At 47.1% G+C, this 20,814-nt stretch overlaps 2 protein-coding genes across 29 annotated transcripts in view; both read right to left on the bottom strand.

The window, feature by feature from the left end:
• The window catches only part of l1cama (L1 cell adhesion molecule, paralog a), a 46,532-nt gene extending 41,530 nt beyond the window's left edge, over positions 1–5,002 (bottom strand). For all 10 annotated transcript variants that reach the window (XM_042096705.1, XM_042096712.1, XM_042096711.1 and 7 more), the window contains exon 1: positions 4,859–5,002. The gene's annotated coding sequence lies outside the window, so the exon portion shown is untranslated. The remainder of the gene's footprint in view (positions 1–4,858) is intronic.
• A 425-nt stretch (positions 5,003–5,427) lies between these two features.
• huwe1 (HECT, UBA and WWE domain containing E3 ubiquitin protein ligase 1) overlaps positions 5,428–20,814 on the bottom strand; it is a 62,723-nt gene continuing 47,336 nt past the window's right edge. For 17 of the 19 annotated variants that reach the window (XM_042096736.1, XM_042096749.1, XM_042096746.1 and 14 more), the window contains 12 exons: positions 19,991–20,277; positions 18,479–18,581; positions 17,876–18,025; positions 17,356–17,601; positions 14,768–14,885; positions 14,472–14,612; positions 13,486–13,773; positions 13,248–13,353; positions 12,993–13,110; positions 12,502–12,683; positions 12,066–12,256; positions 11,289–11,936 (listed from right to left, as the gene is read on the bottom strand). In XM_042096736.1, the coding sequence (XP_041952670.1) occupies positions 11,834–11,936; positions 12,066–12,256; positions 12,502–12,683; positions 12,993–13,110; positions 13,248–13,353; positions 13,486–13,773; positions 14,472–14,612; positions 14,768–14,885; positions 17,356–17,601; positions 17,876–18,025; positions 18,479–18,581; positions 19,991–20,277 (2,033 nt within the window). In that variant the 3' untranslated portion in view covers positions 11,289–11,833. Of the gene's footprint in view, positions 5,440–11,288; positions 11,937–12,037; positions 12,257–12,501; positions 12,684–12,992; positions 13,111–13,247; positions 13,354–13,485; positions 13,774–14,471; positions 14,613–14,767; positions 14,886–17,355; positions 17,602–17,875; positions 18,026–18,478; positions 18,582–19,990; positions 20,278–20,814 lie in introns of those variants that run through there. The other 2 variants (XM_042096752.1, XM_042096753.1) reach the window with 2 other exon arrangements.

The following is a 20,814-nucleotide window of genomic DNA, read 5'->3' as shown; positions in this document are numbered from 1 at the left end:
CTGTTCTCTCTCTAGGAGTAGTCTGCAAACACAACCCTCACAAATCCGTCTCGCATTAGAACTGCACTGAGTATTTTCCAAAGCGGTCAGGTCTATTATAGCATAGTTCAGTGGTTAAAGTTTAAATTACCTAACTCCACTTTCTCTCTCCGCAGACCCTCTGGGCGGTGTGTGATGGGAATGGCACAGTAGGTGAGATTAAATTAGCTGGGTGTATGGGGATTACACACACTACAGTAGTGATCCCCTCCCACACTCCGTAATCCATCCTTAATGAATATATCATGGTTGACACGTCGTTCGAGAGTGCTCGTGACTGTCCCGTCAAAAACAGACGCACTAACTGTGCCAATGAATGACACGGTAAAACATTGTTTATGTCACACCAAACTGGAAGTGAAAGGGGGAAATTAAGTAGCCTAATTGTTTTTGGAACACATAATTATTTCTCAAATACGGAGTAAAGGATAAAATTAGAATGGAATCTTCCGTTTACAGACGTAACCCCAAATTGCCACGAAGGGTATTAATTACATGTGCCAGCCCAATTGGTGATGGATCCGTTAAATGTTCAGCAAATCGTACGTAGGCCAGATGTCTCGCTGGTAACAATCGTGATAATGAATGCGACTGGAAATACGGTAATAGCCTACTCATTATTTCTTCCTGTTGTAAAAATGACATTTGCCATACGTGTCAAATAGGCCTACTATTCTGATACAGGCCTGGAATGCAGTCAGCGCAAACGACCACAGGAGACCGTACTTACTTAGCACACAGAGAAGCAATTCAGGCTAAGTTTAGCCACTCATTTGGTCAATAAAGAGCCTTTGAACGAAACGGCGATAAAACGGACTGTGACTCTGTTGTGCATCTGTGACAAAGAGTTCATTCTGACGAGAAGACAGCGGGAAAGGAAATGAGGGTCGTGGTCTTCGAATGACTGAAAGGTCAGACGCGCTGTTTGTTGCATTTATCTTTTTTCTGGCGCGCTCTCATCCGCAGTCTATGTTCACATTCCCTTATCCTGCTCATTACTGTTTTTCGCTCTCAGTCTCTTATCGTGAAAGTGTGAAAGTGCATTTGCTGTTTTTTTTCGTTCTTTTTTTTTTTTTTTTAGTTCAATCCGCAGAAGATTTATTGCAAACGATGCGTAGTTTACAGGGGCAGGGGAACAAATGTCAAATTTAGAGCCCCAGTTTTCAATCTAATTAACTTCCTGTGGCATATGAGGCCACAGTTGGAAGTCTACTTCATTTATGCTTCAATTGCATGATTGGCTCAAATGTTATAGGGCTTTGTCTGTGCTGTGTGGTATGGAGACATCAGTGAACATCAAATCATTCTGAGCATGCCATTACCCTGATTATGGTTCGAGGTTGGGGGGGGGGGGGGGGGGGGGGGGGGGGGGGGGGGGGGCCTGTCACACAATGCATGAATATGGACATGACATGAAAAAATGCACTTTATGGTGTTGAAAAGAAACATGGGGGGTCTGATGAGGCCTCATGATTAGGGAGGTTGTCCGCATTCATCATGGCCTAATGATTGCCATGTCTTCGTAGCTGGTAGAGGGGGCCTGCATTTACGGGTGCAAGTACTTCTCCATTTCACCAGAACTCCACCCCCCACACTTTCATCCTTTGTGTTCCTCCAGCCTCTCTCTCTCTTTCTATCCATCTTGTATGCCACTTTTTCCAGTTTCGTCAAGTAAATAGCAGTACAGTTGGAAGCAGATGACGCAATGACAGACACCATTGCTCCACTTTATTACCATTACCTTTCTGGTGCCCAGCCTAGCCGCCCACCCCTGTCTGACTGGGCTCTCTAAATCAGTCTTAATGTATTCCCTCTCCCTCTCTCTCTCTCTCTCTCTCTCTCTCTCTCTCTCTCTCTCTCTGCCCTTATTCCCCCCAACACCGTTCATCTAATCTGCCCCCAACACTTGTCACATTGGTCCCATCTGCAAAGTGTAATTCAAACCCGGGTCCCGCCAGAGCACGACATCACAAACGAGTGTCGCTAATGCACTTGCATCATCACACCGCCACCGGAGACTGTGCACTCGTTCTCTCCGACTCAGGATCTGACACACCACTCAGACCTAGTCGGCCTGTTTTTCCCCGTCTGCGTGCATGGATAATTTAAGCAGCCTGTATCTGATATGAAGCACAAGCACTCACAACATATATGCGCAAACACTCTGTACTGTAGCTGTCTCCCTCTCTTTGCTTCACTCTAGCTCTGGCTTTCTAGCTGTGTTTACCGGGGAGGCAGTTGTTCCTGCGGGTCTCTGTGGGCCCGCGGGCGATAACAGGTGGCTGTTGTGGCTTGCCTGCAACACAGCTCATCCCTAGAGTTTCCTCCTAACTGGCAGATTTGGAACAGATGCCCTTTATCACACTGTGATATTTCTGCCATCATTACCCCAATCGGGGGCTCAGACATTAGAGAGCCAGAAGAAGGAGAGAGAGAGAGAGAGAGAATCAACACAACAGTCAAGACAACCTGTGGTGCTGCATAACAAATTATCAACTGTTTATCATCTTCTTCTTCCTCCTCCCTCTCTCTCTCTCTCTCTCTCTCTTTCTCATCCCCCATTCTTCTGAAGGCCCTTCCCCCTCTGACCTTGCGGCACACCCATCTGCCCCTCCCGTTGATCCCCCCTCTCCACCCCTCTCCTCTCCACTCCTCTCTTCTCAGACAGTATATCTAAGAGCACATACATTAGCAGTCTGTGGAGATGCTTTGCTTGTCAAATGTGACCCCACCTCCCCATCCCTCTGCCTCTCTCCTTCGCTCACACCCTCCCTCCCTCCTCTGCTCCCTCACTCCCTCCCTCCCTCGCTTTCTCATCCCTCCTAAATCTTTTGGCCTATTCATCCTTCCTACAGAACAGCTCAATTAAACTCACAGCCCCACAGTAAGATAGCACTAGACGGTTGGAAGGGAAAGATTTCTCACTGTGAGACACGCTGATACAATGATGAGACATTTGCAATGGATGAAATCAAGGAGTGTTGTTTTGCATCAGGTAGTGTGACAGCTGGCATAATGGGCTCGGCGAGACCATGCGCTCGCATTAAACAGCATGGTAATGCGTTGCACTGTGCAGCAGGAATCCTCAGAGGGATCCAGTGCCGGTACATACACTCGAGACTCAGCTTTACCTTAATCTATTGATTATGCTTATGGGGAGTACACAAAAGCAGGGAGAAAAAGGTAGTCCTTCTCAGCTGTACTAGAGAGGATTATCCATCCTCCTTTCCCTCTCTTTCTCCTACTGTATGGCTGGTCACAGTCCCAGAGGGCTACTTTACTTTACAACAGAGTGGGAGAGAGGTATAGGAAAGAGAGAGAGGGAGGGAGAGAACAGAAGAAGGCTCACCAGAAATGCAAGCATCCAGAGTAAAAACCCCTAAGCTCTGGAGTACCACCTCTGCAAGCCGGATGAAAACCATTTATCTTGAGGCTGAAAGCACTCGAACATTTATGGTGTTAAAGGACCATGTGCTGGTCTGACTGGTGGTGCCAACGGAGAACTGGAGCAGCCAGAACAGCAGACCTGCCCAGCATCAGTGCCCAGTGGCACCATGCCAGGCGGGTGCCTCCTGGATATGTACACATGCCCCACCCAGGTTTGGCTCTTACACACCACACACACATTATCTCTCTCTCTCTCTCTCTCTCTCTCTCCTCCTTCCCTTTCTCTCTCTGTCCCCATCTAAACGTAGTTTCCGAGCTGCTGGCTATGCACCACCCTAAACATTTGTCTTGAGCAAACAGCGAGGAGGCACTCAGACATGCAGCACCAGAACAGGATGTAACCCATCCGCCTCCCCACAAACACATCCTCGTCTGGCCAGCCTTCCGCTGCATGCCTCCACCACCACACCACTAGTTACTACCAACATTGCATCTCAGCCAAAGAAAAGTGGGCAGGCAACCGAGAGGGAAGAGGAAAAAAGCAGAGCATCTGGCTCTCTGTGGTAAGAACATCCAACATTCAACAATTGAGGATGACTATTAGTGCTGGCATTTAAAACACTGGCTGCAAATATTGTTGTAAGAACTGTAAAGGGGTGACGAGTGCAAAGCTAGAGGATGCTTCAGAGCATTTTATGGCACAATAAAGACATGCTCAATAAGCCGGCAGACAAATGGGTGATTCAATGGTGAACTACCAGATTAATAATTTCCGATTACACAAATAAAATGTCTGCCATTGCACTTGTGACAATAGTGATGACACTCAGACATTGACCTTTATATGTGTGCCATAATAGCCAGCATATCATTAGCATCAGTGTTCTCACAATTTAAGAGGCACCGGTGCGTCACATGGAAGATGAACATGAAGAGACCCTGTTGCATCCATCACTCTAGATACCGACTGAGCAGAAGAAAAAATATCTAATGAAATATAATCATGCTCACATTTTTTTTAGTTTTACACACTTCCCACGCAGAAATGGCTAGACAAAAAACAAATAATATTTGATACACCTGTTTTATGAGCGTTTAAAAATGGTTATGAGCTTTTTAAAAAGGTAATTAGTTATCTGTTATACTTGTATTTTATTGCTTCAGTGCACACAGATGACCAGCAGAATTCAGTTGATGAGGTGTCACAAACAACTACAACACTTATCACAGCTCACACCACAACCCCGACAGCAATGCAGCCAGAACACGATTCACACTTACAACAAACACCACAGAAATAACACAGTTGGAGAAGGTGTGATGTCAGGTCCAGGTAGCGAGGATGAATGTTTAACCCCCTCTCTGGGTGACCAGTTAAGGTTTGTGCACATTATGTTTGCAGTGGGATTCAGTGAGTAGCATCTCTGCTTACCTTCACAGGTTTAGGAAAGAAAGATGGCCCCAGGTCTCAGTTCCTCCTTGGCTAACTCTGCGTCTGGTTTCTGCCCCTAATCGGAGTCTTCTCCCTCCTCCTCTCCGTGTGACTGATTGTGCTCTCTCGCTCTCCAGCGCTGATGCTGCAGTGATACAAAAAAACACACCCTCTCCCACTTGCTCTCTCCCTCCCTTGCTCCTATTGGCTGACAGGGAGAGGTGACATCACCCTTTTTCTCCCACTCCCTGCCTCCTCTCCCTCCCTCTCCCTCTCTTCCTCCTCTCCCTCCCTCTCTCTCTCTCTCTCTCTCTCTCTCTCTCTTTCTTCCTCCCTCCTTCCCTCTCTTTCCCCCTCTCCCTCCCTCCTTCTGGTTTCTGACCATTCCTTTATTGTCTTCCTGCTGCCTTTTCCGCTCGCCATTCCCCTGGTGCCCACCCCAACATGTCCGGGCTGCGATTACCCAGATCAATCCAGGCAGCGGAATGCAATCAAGCCCGGGAATGGAGGAGAGGAGATGATGAGTACGGCATTTTACACACACACACACACACACACGAGCACCACACTCCCTCCACGACCTTTAGCAGCTCTATCCAGCAGTCAGAGAGAAGAGGTATGGATAGGGTTGGAGGTGGGAGTGGTGGGTGATTGAGGTTTTGTATTTGAAGGATGTGTACCATGCTAATTATGGGTATTGTTATTCTGCCTCTGTGTGCCAGTGGCTGCTAGAGCAGTGAGCTCCCTGCCTGTCTTGTCTGTCTCTCCCTCTTTTCCCTGGCACCAGGCGGCAGTGAGCTAGCTGTCCTAATACCAGGGAGGAAGAGTCCGAATTAGGCCGGGAGAGAGGGGAGGGGTGGGCACAAAGTGGGAGAGGGAGCGAGTGATAGAGAGCTGGAATGAGAAAATAGGGGAGATTAGGATATAGAATGAGAGAGAATTAGAGAAAAAAAGGAGGGGAGGGAGAGATAGAGAGATAAGGTAAGTGAGATAGAGGGAGAGAGAGAGAGATGGAGGGAGGGAGGGAGAGTGCATCTGAGGAATAAGAGATCAGATTTTTCAGCACTTTTTTTCTGCAGTGATGGATGTTATTTGTAAAGTGGTTTATGGGGAGTGCTGTTCCCGAGGCTAGGTAGAAATCCATTCACAAATCTGAACAGCTTATTTCATTTGCTGGCCCAGGAGAGCTATCCCCGAAACAAGAGAATGGTTGAATGCCAAATGAGTCAGACGCCACGGCGATACAGTACCTGATAGAGTGCTCCTTCCAGAATGTCACTTCTTGCATATCTTCTGCATCTCTTGGGTGAGTACAGTGAGGCCAACACAGGGTGCCTCATCTTATTTTTAGAGATTCACTCTCTGGATAAACACACACACACACTTTACATGCTCAGACGGAGAAACACACACACACACGTAAACACACACACCCCCCTCAGGGTCCAGACATAAAGCCGAAGTGACACCGCACGCCCACTGTAAAGGTCAGTGTGTACCTAGTCGTGCATAAGCCTCCTTTGCCGAATGCTTATGTGTATTATCTGTGTATTATCTCAGCTCCTCCCCTCCCCTCCCCCACTCCTGCACCTCCTGCGCTCTCACACCTGATGTACTCCTCCTGGGGGAGCCGCTGCCAGGCCTCTCACCGCGCCGGCTTCCTGCCTCAGCTGCTCTGCGGCTCCACGCCAAATTTAACCCCCAACGCCAGAGAACCCGAGAGAGAGAGAGAGTGCTGTTGACTGTGTGTGTGCTGAGGGGATCATGGGACAATGGAGAGCAGATTGTTTGATACAGCCTGAGCCTAGCCTGCAGTCAAGTCTTACAGCACCTCATAAGGCTTTCTGCACTGTACAGATGGCAAACAGCCATCTTTAATCTGCCAACGATGAGCTCATGCAAGAACATAATCATATATAAATCCATATTAAACTTGAAGCTTGTGCGCGGTTTTAAAAATGAAGACTGATGATAAATCAACACAGGTATATACTGCTTACACGGTATCACAAAGCACTGGTATTTTGGTGAAGGAATAGCATTGGCAGTTGTGTAATCAGACTAAGTGCCTCCATCTATAGTGATGGAGCTTGCCATTTTACCAGGTTAAAAGTCCTTGTCTGCACAGACTGACATTGTGTGGGATAACTATGGGTCAGTCTTTCCCCTGTCATTACCCTTCAATTAGTCACTGATTAACACCAGGTCAAGCTGGCTGGATGACCTTACATTCTGCTAATGAATTCAATTAAATCCATTAACCGCCACGCTGTAGCGACAGAAAGCACAGGCTGTCCTTCTGACCCATAAGGGAGCTGTGGACAGCGTCCATTTGAGGAGTGGAGTCTTCACTGCTGACCGCTTGGTTCACAGAGTGCTCTGGCCTCTGGTGGGGAAGCCAGCTTGGCAGCCACAGGGGCCTCCGCAGAGCCAGGAGCCCTCCCAGCCAAACACCCATGGCTACTCCGCAGGCTGGACTCGCTCTGTGGGGGAAAATATCCTTTCGCCCACTGCAAACATAGGTTTGTTCTTTCGTTAAGGTGTGTGTATGCACACGCACACACACATGCACATATACAGACACTCGCACTTCAAAAGTCAATTCTCTCAGGCTTGCTTTCAGGAGAGAAGACTAGCAGAGTCAAAGTAGGACACGGCATGACGTTTGTTTGGCTCTCTCGGGGTCGCTGATTAGACGGCGCCGATGCGAGAAGCGGGGCCCCGGAAAAAAAAACTCAGAAAGAAGAGAGGGAGGAAAGGGAGGAGTGGGGAACTGGAGTGAGTGCAGAGAGAATGCTGGAAAAAAATAAAGAACAAGATTTATTCAGGGCTTTTTGTTTTGGTGTTGCTGCCGATTCATTCTCCTAGGTTATTTATTTGTGTACCAAGTCCTGTAATGATCAATGATATCAGTTGCCCAGGGGGGGCACACAGGAACGCTCAGGCTTTGAACAAACAGGAACATTGTTGATGCTTGTCAGGGCTCTTAAATCACGTGCTGTGTAGCCTACCCGCAGTGCAGGGCCAACTAACTACTAAATGCACACACCACAAACATCAGCCAACATCTGGGTCTCTGGAAAGATGAAACAGGCTTATTAAACAGTTCGTAGCCCTGTCACTGTGAGACAAATTATTTAAGATATTAAACCTAATCTCGTTACTTCTTTTTATGTGGAATTCCTCTGAATCTGACATTTATAGGGGATTTCTGGAGAGACTCCCCTGGCTCTGTTTTGTCATCCATTGTCTCAGGAGAAGCGTTGCTGAAAATAGAGCAAACACCATTGTATTAGCATTCGTGTCTGCCTTTGAAGCTGGATTGATGCTTTCAGGGTTATTTTTGCTTTATATCACTTGCATTTTTTCCCCTCTTCTTGTTTTAAGTGTATGCTGAAGACACACCAAGAAGCATATCTTCAGCATTTTTTTTTCTGAGACCAACACACACACACACACAGCAGTGTGAGGCACTGAGATAAGCAATATAAAAATATCTGGGTCTACTCTCAAGGATGTCTCAGCGAAACCCAGCGCCTCTCTTATCAGCTCACTGGCGTGTTACGCAACGCTCCAGATAGGAGGAATAACATCTTCCTTGTCTCTGTGAAGCCACCGGCTCGCTGCGTACAAGGGGTTGTGCCATGATCTTACCGCATTAGGTGCACATCAGGGGGACCCTGAGAGGGATGTGTATGTATAAATAATTAGCACTTCATAAGTCATAAGGAAAAATATATTTTCAGAGACGATTAAAGAGCAGAAAAGCAATCACACTAATGAACAGTCCATGTCTCAACTTTCCATCTCTGGACAGCTCAATGGCATGGTCACCCGTTTCCCTTCAGCCATTTTTCTTACTTCCTGTGGAGAGAGCAGTAATATCTTGATTTATGCACTGCACAGTGTATTAAACTAAGAGCATTCTGGCGGCTTCTCAAAATCTGCTACCCACCATTAATGAGCCATTGCCTCATGCATCACCAAAGCAACCCACCACCAATCTCTGCCTTACATCTCAGGATCATTCAGCCCAGCGTTTGATGTGCCTTAATGTTCTTACATTAGAAGAAGCAGCTCTCCAACTCCCAAATTCTCCTCTCCATTTGACTGCAAATGCAAAAATATCTCCCTTGAAGCTTTGCTTAGGCTTTTTGAATAATTAATTATAGTAATCGACTTGTTTATTGACTGAGCACATGAACACAGGAATTTGCATTATTTAGATTAGTGTAATAATTGATGGCCCTTGTAGTTTGCATGTATAGACAAAAGCACATACTGTAAGGCAGGAGGGGTAATAGCTTCTTATATGTATGCTCCTTTAACAGGAAGGAAGCATTTGCTCTGTTAAAGAACACCATTTAATGGTTACTGGCGATTGATCCTACAGCACTGTACAGCACTTCTCAACCTCAACATCTCCATCTAGTGGAGGAGTAAATACATTACAGAGTCACAGAGTTCACAGGTGAATGATCACCTACTGTAGGCGTCGATGAAAGACTGCAGGTCGCATTTTGTCAGCCAGAAGCTGGAAAATGACATTAAATAATAATTAAAAAATATATATATATTCTCAACATTAGATTAGCCTGACATATTAATAAGACGTTGGATAAAAGAGGCCTTCCGTGATCAGATTATTCATCAAAATGTTGACACACGGGGACAGAAAGTAGGTTAGTCTTGACTGCAACCAAGCTCCAGACCAGGCGCATTTGCATCTCTTAATGAACATGCCCACCTGTGTCATCGTGCCTTTTCATCGCAAGCAAAACGCCGGGGTTTTAGGGGTTGGGACCATTTTGCAAACATCTTCCAGCGTAGGCAAAATTTCACCGGCCTCATTTAAAATGCAAATCCTCTCCTTTCTGCTCACCGTGCCTCATGTATGACCAATATTTGATGTGAAATTGGCTCTCCGCAGTGCGCTTACGGACAACAGGCTTCTAGCCTACGTTTATTTGATGCACGGCGGGTGCTGCAGCACTCATTAAGAAACACAAGACAAGAAATCGGAGCGCTTTTATCTCCCTATCAGGATTAGCTCGCCTGTGCCACGAGCCCTGGTGATGTTTTTACAGGAGCTCCTGAAACCAACGTTAGCCACCTTAGGTGGAACCAATTCCTGTGAAACCGTGACTGGGCACATAAATGCAGTTAAGATGGAGATGGAGGGGGCTCTGGGGTGGGGGGTGCAGTCCAAAGTGACCCACCCGCCCACACCGCTCCGCCAGCACGTCCTCACCTCACATTAGACTACTCAAAACTCTCCCGAGGCCTTTAGATCAGACACGCCGAGACGCTGTCTGGCCCTCCATCTAGCAGTGAGAGGACCCCAGCTATTGCACATGATAGTGACGGGGATGGTTGGTGTGTGTGTGTGTGTGTGTATTTGATTTTTACTTGTCTTGACAGGCCCAGCAGTGCAACTGTGCCACACCACTGGGGTGCAGTCAGGCTTGAGACGCTGCTGCAAAAGGAGTCTGCATCTGAACCCCACTGATCTCACACACACACACACACACACACACACACACACACACACACAGGAATACTGCCTCCCAGGTGGCTCTGCATGGGCGCAGTGCTGGAATCTGTGCTTCAAAGAGTTGGTCCTGGAATCGAGGCAGAGACTGAGAGGATGAGGAAGAGCTGCCTGTGTGTGTGTGTGTGTGAGATGGTGTTTGACTGTGCGGTTGTCACACAGCAGTAAAAGAGCAGTGCAGCATGGGACAAGTGCGTGGGCAGGCGACACTCAGGGACCAGCTAAAGGCGACACTGGAGCTGTCTGGATGGCAGTTAGCTGCTGAGACAAGGCCAGTCACTCTACCCTCCCTCACACAATCAAGACAGACAGCTCAGCAAGCACCACTGCTCAATGCAAAACCAAACACAAACAGGTTTATTCACCTAAAAAAAAAAGAGGCTTTTGCAATAATGTTAATAACTCCGTGTATATGTACAGATACCAGCTAACTGGACTGGAAAAAAAGGTTACAAATGATGGATTCTTCCAAGGACGAATGGAAACAACTGTAAAACACACAGTCAACTCGATTTATGCATTTATTTAAGTAGCAATTTATTCTCTGATCTCTTGCGGAGAGGCTGGTTTCAGCGGTTGAATTGACCACCCCCCAATCCCGCCATCAGTCAGAATGCCTGTGGATTTTCCCCTCCCCGAACAGCCCACCCCAACCGTAATCCTTCACTTGTTAACCTTTATCTCTATAGAATCCTTCCCCCCCCCCCCCCCCCCCCCCAAAATACCACAAAAGTTGCCTTAAAAATGTCACCCTTTGAAAAGTCTCTGCATTCTCATCTCTCCTGTTAGGCCTTGAGCCTGTTCCACACCCTCCCCCACACTGAAGATCCCCCGTTCCAAGCTTACCATGAGGTCACAAATTAGCAGAGGACAATCAGCGGTTTTCCCCCAAGTGTTTTATATCCATCCTTTCACACGCACAACCTTCTCTTTTTGTCTTTTTGTCATTTTTTTTTACACAGCCAAAAGGAAAAAAAAGATTAAACATAATAAACTCCCAAACCTTTTGTACAGAGAAAAACTAAATGGAGAAACATCTTTTTTTTTTTTTTCTTCTCCTCATATTAGTCCAAGTATTATCCTCCATTATCGTCTCTCAGGTTTTGCAATTTAATAGGGAAGGGAGACACACAAATATACCAAATACAGTTCTGTGTGTCTGTGTGAGGCTCTGTGTGTAGTAGGCAAATGTCAATAAGTCGCTCTGGCTTGCATCATCTCTCCAATGCCATCTGGTTTATATGTATTAGAAACAAATAGATCTTGGCCATGTCTACGATAGTGTGAATATGCATGTGTGTTTTGTCTTAAGTTAACAATATGTGAGTCTAAACCTGTGTGTGTGTCAGTAGATGTGTATGTTGTTTGAGTTTGTGTATATGTGTGTGTGTGTGTGTTTGTGTGTGTACGTGTAAGGAAAGTCTCTAGGCCAGTCCAAAGCCCTCTGAGCATTCCTGAATGGCCATCAGCAGCATGTGTCTCAGCTTCTCATAGCTCTCATACGCCGGGAGGTCCAGCTGATTAAAGCTGCAACAGACAATGAGAGAGAGGAGGAATGCAGGAGGTGGTGAGTGGCAGGTCAGCATTTCCACACAACTAAAACATGCCACGTGTGCGGACGGCACAACGCTCCTATCGGAGTTGGCAGAAACTTACCAAGTGTGTGCAGAGGGCAGGCGGTCAGTAGAGCGGTCATCGCGGTGGATCTGGAACTTCTGTATGCCGTTCATGCCCTCCAGCGCGGCGAAGCCCTGCAGGGGCACCTTGGACGTGCCCGTGACGAACTGCAGGAATTTGGCCCGGTCCGCTTGGTCAAAGGAGCGCAGGGCACGCCAGAACCACTGGATCTGTGCACAGCAGGGAGGGAAGGCAGACTGAGAGGCAGACTCTGGCTTTATGACTCTGGCTTATCTGCCAAAGATTTCTCATTCATGGTGAGTAAAGAAGGATATACAACTCAGATCGGGCTTGACCCTTACAAAGTATAAAGTAATGGGTGTACCTGTATGGAGCTTGACCCTAACAAAGTATAAAGTAATGGGTGTACCTGTACAGAGCTTGACCCTAACAAAGCATAAAGTGATGTGTGTACCTGTATGGAGCTGGCCTGGTACTTGTGATACTCTGTGTTGGCCTTCAGGTCGTCAATGTCGATGGTGGGAAGGCCAGAGATGAGCAGCTCCAACTCCTGCTCCGTGAAGATGGAGATGAGCCGCTTGGGAATGATCTCATAGAAACCCTCCAGGAAGGCCGCCAGCTGCTTACGAATGGCACCTACAAAAGGAATAAGAGCAACAACAACAAAAAAAACTCCATCAGAATGTAGGGGAGATAAACAGTCAGAGCTTTGGTGACTGAGAGACTGATATTCTTTGAGGCTGTTGTTTGACAGCCCGAGGGCAAAGCGGTGAAAGGCATCAAAGCCCCCTGCTTACACACAGCTCTCGTCTGAGGGATTTACTGCGCAGAGGCACTTTCCCTTGACAGAGTGCGCAGGAGAGATGAGAGGAACAGGCTGTGTGTGTGTGTGTGTGTGTGTGTGTGTGTGTGTGTGTGTGTGTGTATATGTGTGTGTGTGCTCACCGGTCATCTTCATCTGACACACAAGGTGCACATACTCCTTCTTGTTCTCCTCTGTCACCACGATGTTGGCACCGTTGGGCTTCAAGTCGCGCACCTCGCACACCCCAAACTCCTGGACCTGTGGAGCCAGAACAGAGGAAGAAGAGTCAGCCGCCAATCTCCTGCCCAGAACACCTACGCAGGAACCACAAGACAGAGAGGAGTCCAGAGGGGGGAAATGAAAAGAAAAAGAAAAAAAAAGGCCAAGCATCTCGCCTCTGTGCTGAATGTCAGCTCGTAGCCCAGGGTGGACACGTCATTCTCCAGCAGGTACACCAGCCCCTGGAAGAAGGGGTAGTCTTCACTCTCCATGTCTGTGTACCTGAGAGAGAGAAAGGAGAGAGGGTGTGAGAGAATGAATACAGGAGGTATTCACTAATCAAACACACCCAACGAAACAACGCTAGGAGATACTCCTAGCGTTTCTTGACGGGGCTGTGTTGTGAGGCTGTACCTGACGCTCTTGCCCAGGATGTGCTTGTAGAAGCTGCGCGTGAAATAGCACTCGAGCAGCCGGTTGTCGTAGACGGCCTTGGCCACCACGCGGCCCACGAACTTGAAGTAGCTGAGGTGGTTGGGGTTGCAGTGGGACGAGGGGTTGATGGTGTAGGTGACGCGGTCGCCGGGCGACGTGCGGAACAGCGCGTACATGGGGTTGAACATCTCGCGCGAGATGATCATGTACCACTCCCTCAGTAGCCCACCTGCATCCTGGCCCTCCTCGCCCTCAAACACAATGTAGCTGCACATGGGAGAGAACAGGGGGAGACGGTGAGCAGTGTGTGTGTGTGTGTGTGTGTGTGTGTGTGTGTGAGCAGTGTGTGTTTATGTGTGTAGTGTGGGTGTGTTTGTGAGAAACAGGCACATGTTACAGACTAGTGCTTGGGCTGGTTTTAGAGTATATTTTTATGTTGAAAGGGCAGCATGTTTTTGTGTGTTTGCACACGCAGTCACGAGGGGTGGATTATAAAAGGCACACAGTCTGTTCCTGTGTCCTCTGGATTTGTGCCATTGTGTTCTCTGTGGGAATAATGATGAGCTTGTGAGCGTGAGCGTGAGCGTGCGCGTGCGTGCGTGTGTATGTCACTCTCAATCTGTTCTTGACTGCTGAGGCCCGATGGTGTACACCAGTGTGCACGGACTCTGCGCTGTGCAGAAGTCAGAGTGTTGCTGTGCATTTGTGTGTGTGGGCGTGTTTTAATTACTCTGCCGTCTTGCTGTGCGCTGCCTCCCTGAAGCGCTGAGGAAAAACCCCAAAGAGGCGGAATCTGGATGAAGGTGTGTGACTAGGTATGAGCTTTTTTTAGCTACTGAGTGAGACAGAGTGTGTGTGTGTGTGTGTGTGTGTGTGTGAGAGAGAGTGAGAGAGAGAGTATGTGACGGAGAGTGTGTGAGAGCATGTGAGTGAGTATTTGTCCAGACGTAGCTGGGTGAACTCACAGTCTGTTCTTCATGTCCTCTGGGCTCTTGCGGTGCAGCTCTCTGTAGGAGTCCTCAAAGACATGGTCTCTCCTCACATGAACGGCCATGTCCTCCTTCCTCAGGCCCTCGTCCAGACGCTCCAGCTCTTGACGGAAATACCTAGGAGGGTGCACACACACACACACACACACACACACAATAAGATGTGATGAATAACCACACTGAGGATCAAGAAGACATTCAGGTCCTATTGTGGGAGTATGGAGATATGCAGAAAAACCCAGGGTTAGAAAAAGATGGGGAGGAAGCCTTACTTGCGTTTGACATCAAAGTCTAGTATGCGGATGTAGTCCACCAGCACGGCGAAGGGGCCGTCTGCCAGGTGAGTGGTAGACTGGCGCAGGATCTGGTTGAGCACTGTACGATGGGTCTCTGTGGAGAGAGAGGGGGAGAGAGAGAGGGAGAGAGAAAGAGAGAGAGAGAAAGAGAGGAACACAGAAAAGAGAGCAAAGGAGGAACAGAAGTAAAAAAAAGGTCAATAGAATTCGTTGGCTTTTCCACATAATTCCACTCAGTACAGCGTGAAACAGGATTAACCCAGACTGGCCAGACTAGTGACAGGAGACGGACGCAAAGCAACCAGCGGCTATTCATTTTAAATCAGAGTTGGCGTTTTACAGCAACAAGAGACAAGTAGTCGTTACTCTGCCAGCTAAGCGGAGCCAAAATAGATGAAGTCTATTTTTTGTAAATCCTGAGGGACAGTGTGACTGCCAAACTGAGTGAAGGCAACATGACAAACGTTGCTTGAAACTCAACTTGAGCTAACTCATAGATGGCCGTACTGCTGTTTAAAAGTAATACGTTCAGGATTTGTGTCCTTATATTTTGTAAAAGTTAGCAAGAATTAGGCACTATAAATAGGCACTATTTTTTTTATTATTTATCATTCCTTTTTTTATTCTAATTTTATTACTACTAGTGCAGTGCCCGTTCAGACATGCTATTCCTGTAGAAAACCCGTAGCCCAATTACATGTCTGCAGGTAGACCTGCTTTAAAAATAGGATGGGGGGGGGGGGGGACATAATTCCAGCTAAGCATTCAATAAGGAATACTGAATATTATATTATAATGTGATATTTTTTACAGATCAAAATGACATAAGCTTAACAGCTGTTTTGAGTTAAGGCTCTTAGATAGAGTAGACAAATTATTTTGTGGAATGATGAATCTGAAATTTGCTACGATATAACTCAAAAACAATATCTGGTAGCCTATAAGTGACATCACGCTTTGTCTGCCAGTCATTGTATGTAGCCGGTCGAGTGTGGCATTCTGAAACGTCCTTAAATTCGGGACCATTAGCGCACGTTTCAATTTCAGACCTTGCAGTCGGAATTGTCGTTTGTTTATTGATAGTATAAAGTCCTGAGCTATTCGAAGTGTCAGTTTATTGCACATCATGTTTACGTCATTCTGAATAGCCACTGCATACCCGTGTTTGTTGGCGTGTTGTTACAAAAATCTGCGGAATCATTTTATGTAAGCATACTGCACACAGGGAGTCTTTATTGTTGAGGTCAGACATGATAATCATCCAAACATCTTGACCCGCGCTGTGCCCTGATTCAGTACTGCCAAAACGTCCCTCTCTGTCTCTGGTCCTGCGCTGTGCTGTGTAAGAGGGGGAGTGGCTACAGTAGAGCGGAGAAAGCCAATGGGTGTTTCTTTTACCGATATATTTTACATTACTTATCCAAACAACATCAAACTTGACACTGCACTTACTTGTGCCCTTATCAAGACACCTGTCAAGTTTAAAAATCAATCGGACTAACAGTCGACAGAAATGCGAATAACAGACAGACAGACGTTCCTGTAATTTATAGATAGATTGCTTATTTATCTAAATTCACTCGACTAACTATTTTAATAATGTTTTCTTATTATTGTTATAATTGTTAATTGTTTAATTTCTTAACCTATTCTTATTTCTTTTTCTTCATCTACCACTATTTTACTTAAAGCAATGGTTTGGAGTAATTCCACTCTAGGGTCCTTTGCACCATGACCCCGAGTCAAACACTTCGGAAAAAAAATATTAAAAACTGGATATATCAAAAAACTTTGATGTAATCGCTTCCTGCCAGGACTTTTACAGGCTTTTTCCCAAATCACTGAAGTAACGTCTATGCAGCGGTAGATAGCAGCAGAGTAGAAGCTATCAAGTGTTATTTAAATAAACTTTCCAATGCCTCGTTTTATGAGTAAAGAACATAGTTGTACTACTGTAGAAGTTTCGTAACATTCTGGGAATTATTAGTGGGGTAATTTACGAGATACTAAGTTGGTTCCATTAGCGCCTGCAGAAAGTCATTAGTTTCTGACAGCGCTACTCGACCAGGGTTCGACAAAGGGAAAACAGGTTCTGGGAGGGTGTTTGGCTCGGGGTCATGGTGCAAAGGACCCTAGGGTGAAATTACTCTGAACCATCACTTTAATACTGCTTGCTATTCTCTGATGGTGTAAAGCACACTGCATTGCTTTCGTGTATGAAATGAGTTATATAAATTAACTTGCCTTGCCTTAAATCTAAAAACACTGTTTTTGTGTGTGTATCTGCCAGCCACCTGCTTCACATTAGCATGTTAGCAAGCAACCCATGAAGCACAGCCTTGTTTACAAACTAGTCAGCGATAAGTCACTGGAGCAGTCTTCCTACCACCTGGGTGATTGTAGGGCAAGGGTGAATAAAAAAACATCTATCCATCAGTGTATTATGCCAAAGTCCAAATGTGAGTGAGTGAGTGAGTGAGTGAGAGAGAGTGTGTGTGTGTGTGTGTGTGTGTGTGTGTTAAGAGCAAGGAGGAGACACAGACAGAGGAAAAAATGAGACTCACCAGCGAAGCGCAGGAACTTCTGGGTGTCGGGGGGCAGGTTGGAGGAGATGTGCATAGAGGAGGGCTCTCTGGAGAAGAAGGGGTCCAGGGAGGAGGGCGTGGCGGGGGTGAGGGGAGCCGGCGACAGTGGCGGCGGCTCATCCTTGATGTGGGACAGTTGGCTCTCTCGGGTGTCTCGCACCGGCGGCTTGCTCTCACGCTCCGTTGCATGCACAAGGAAAAAGGCCTCCACCGCTGGCTGTAACACTACACAAGAAAGCAAGAGTGTCACTCACACACACACCTGGACTAGGGGACGCTGGAAGACTGTTCACTGAGAAAAGGGCTCCTTTCAGACTGTTTAAAAAGCAACACTTTCCACACAGAACCTGTGACATCTACCATGACACAAAAGAGAGTCTTCAGAGCTAACTACCATCAAGGCTTGCAACTTAAGTTTCTATCAACAAATCCTTCAAGTCAACTTTCTTGGGTTCAGTGATGTCCTGCAGCCCTCTCTCCCTCGGCCCCCTGTGCTTACCCAGAACCGCATGCTGGTCGTGCGACTCCTCCAGCTCCTTCAGGCACTCGCCCAGCATGTCCCACAGCTCGTCCAGCAGCAGCTGCTCGCTGAGCAGGGGCAGGTCGGGCAGACGCTCCTCCTGCTCCGCCTGGCTGCTGCCCTCCTCTCCTGCACAACCACACAGCACACATCACTTAGGCAGGGATCACATTGACTAGAGGCAAGCAGCAGATTTCCTATTATTCGCTATGGTTCGGCAGTGGAACAGGTATGAGTGGCAGCATAGCATCAAACAATTTTAGCGTTGAACTTGATTCAACTTTCAAAGCGTAATGCGAGGCTTGCCAATTGTCAGTTTAGGCAATAGAACGTAGACCACTCAGGTAACTTTGGAACAAGATATAACTTATTATGGTCTGGTAAATCTGTATTCTCTCTAGCTTTTAAAATGTTCATTTTTACTTACTCCTCTATGACAGTGAACTAAATATCTTTGGCGTGTGGACAAAACAGGGCATTTGAAGACATAATCTTGAATATGTGGGAGATCAATCAACTATGAAAGCAATCAATGGTTACAGCCCTATTCACAACAGTGTCGGGTTGGTTGGTTGTTTTTACCCAGAGGTGCTCCGTCCTGCTCCTGGGGCGAGGGCTGGTCCACATCCATGGGGGAGTCGTCTCGCTGGGCGGAGGGGGGCTCAGACGCTGAATGCACCTCAGACTGAGGTCAGGGAAGAAGGGAAGATGACGATTAGACAACATGATAAACCCTGAGGCCATCAGTGAATGTCTGAGTAAGTCTGTATGTGTGTGTGTGTTTGTGTGTGTGTGAATACACACATGCCCATGTGTTTCTCAGTTTGTGGCAAATGTGTGTGAATTACACAGTGACATTTAAAAAGAGGAGCAGTGCCCATCATATGCACCGTAATTAGGGATTAGTATGCCATGCATCAACACACAGAATATTTGTGGGGGGAGCAGGAAGGGAGCAGAAGCACTGCGCAATGGCAGCCAGCCATAAGAGAGACATACAAACACATACACACACACACACACCCCCACACACACGTGATGGACAGATGGAGAAATGTGATTAAATGAAACAAAAGATAGGATATCCAGAAAAGAGACAGGCAAGCGGTACATTCAACGCTGTGCCTATAAGCCAGATCATGTCACATGTACAGGAGGCAGTCAGCGGAGAGAGTAGAGAGAGAAGCAGGCTGCTCTCTTTAGTGTCTACCACCATGTGACCATGTCAGAGTCTGAGGTGAGTGACAAGCTTAAGAGTGTTAAAAGGTGTCTGAAGGAGCATCACTGCTGAAGTGTGTGAGGTTTGCTGAGGTGTGTGTGTGTGTAATCAGTACACATCTGGGGAGACAGTCAGCTTATTGTCATTACTTAGTAAGCTTATTGTCATTACTTAGTGACCTTATTGTCATTACTTAGTGACCTTATTGCCATTACTTATCGGAACTCCCCCTATTACCGCCGGTCCCGTATTTCCACCGTCTTGCGTGTATGTGTCACTTAATATCCATTTCTATACAAACCAAGACAGCGGACCCATCAGGCCAGCACTATAACTCCGAGCATGGTAAACAAAATTGGATATTTCAGGCAGTAAATGCTCCCGTTAAGAACCAAACCAGATTTTGTTCAAATCTACACATCTATGGCTACTGAAAAATGTAAGGTTCATTTAGTAAATGTTATTTTGAAGTGTTAAAAAACATCGTTGTTTTAGAATTTCTGAACAATAGTGGTGATAATTGGGGGTGTTACGATAGCAATTCACAGGGACACATGTGATGGCACTAGAAAAGACGACCTTATTTTTTCAGACAATAGATTTTGTAAGCAGAGCAAAAGTGTGCATATGGATGCATATGAATATGACCATGTTTGTGAGTGTTTAGGATGGGTAATGGAAACATCCTATAAACCGATGTTACAGTTTATAACAACATGTGATCTGTGGCCTGTCATGGCAGCTGCGGATGGAGCTGCATGACGGCACGTGGTGTGGTGTCCTGTCCTGTCCATGGGGCATGCGCTAAGCGGTGCATGTATGGGGTGAGTAGTGTGAGTAGCAGGCTGGCTGCTGTCAGTGCGGCCCATGCTAACCGTGGCGGTGCTGGCCGTGCCGGGAGGGGGGGCGCTGTGGGCGACAGCGGCTGCCGGGACCGTGGCAGCAGGGGCAGGCGGGGCTGAGGGTCCGGCAGACACAGCAACAGCAGCAGCGGCGGCGGCGGAGGAGGAGGTGGTAGTGGTGGTGGAGGTGGGTGGGGGGGCCTGCTGCAGGCGGCGAGCCCGCTGGCCCTCTCTCACCATCTGAATGATGGCGTCGGCCTCGGCCTCCAGCTGACGCACCGCAGCCTGGATGCTGCTGGCTGAGCCCAGACTGGTGGAGCCTGGGAAGGAGAAAGAAGGAGGAGAAGGAGGGAAGGAGAGAGGTGGTTAGAAAACCACCAGTGAGATCCTGTAGATCAGTAACAGTTCTTCCCTGTAATAATTACAGCCACTGGGAATCTAGACCAGTATGTGGCCATCCTACAGGTCCTGGCCATCTGTTTCCCTCAGCAGTGACTCGTGGTTCCACTGCCTCACACTAATTCAAACACTGACTGCATTTTACTGGGCATGCACACCGTGATCACAGCTGTCAGCCCTTTTATGTCAGAAACACATGCTCCCTCTTGTTTTGGAGACATCACCTTCCAGCACGTTGTGGAGGTATTTCTGCACACATGCGTAGTAAACAGCTTGTGAAACTGTTTTATAGTAATAGTAGTCTAATCCTGCCCTGGGCATAAAGCAATTTATCCGCATGATCTATAGTGCTACAGTCCAATCAATTCTAAGATATTTACATTACACCGGCAAGTGTTTTTTTCCACACTTCAAAAGGTTTCAATATCCAGAGAAAATTGCCTAATTGATTTTTGCAG

This window comes from Alosa sapidissima, chromosome 7 (assembly GCF_018492685.1).
Source record: "Alosa sapidissima isolate fAloSap1 chromosome 7, fAloSap1.pri, whole genome shotgun sequence".
In the NCBI taxonomy this organism is placed as follows: Eukaryota; Metazoa; Chordata; class Actinopteri; order Clupeiformes; family Clupeidae; genus Alosa; species Alosa sapidissima.
Note: the sequence above shows the minus strand (reverse complement) of the source record. Positions and strands in the feature narration are given on the sequence as shown.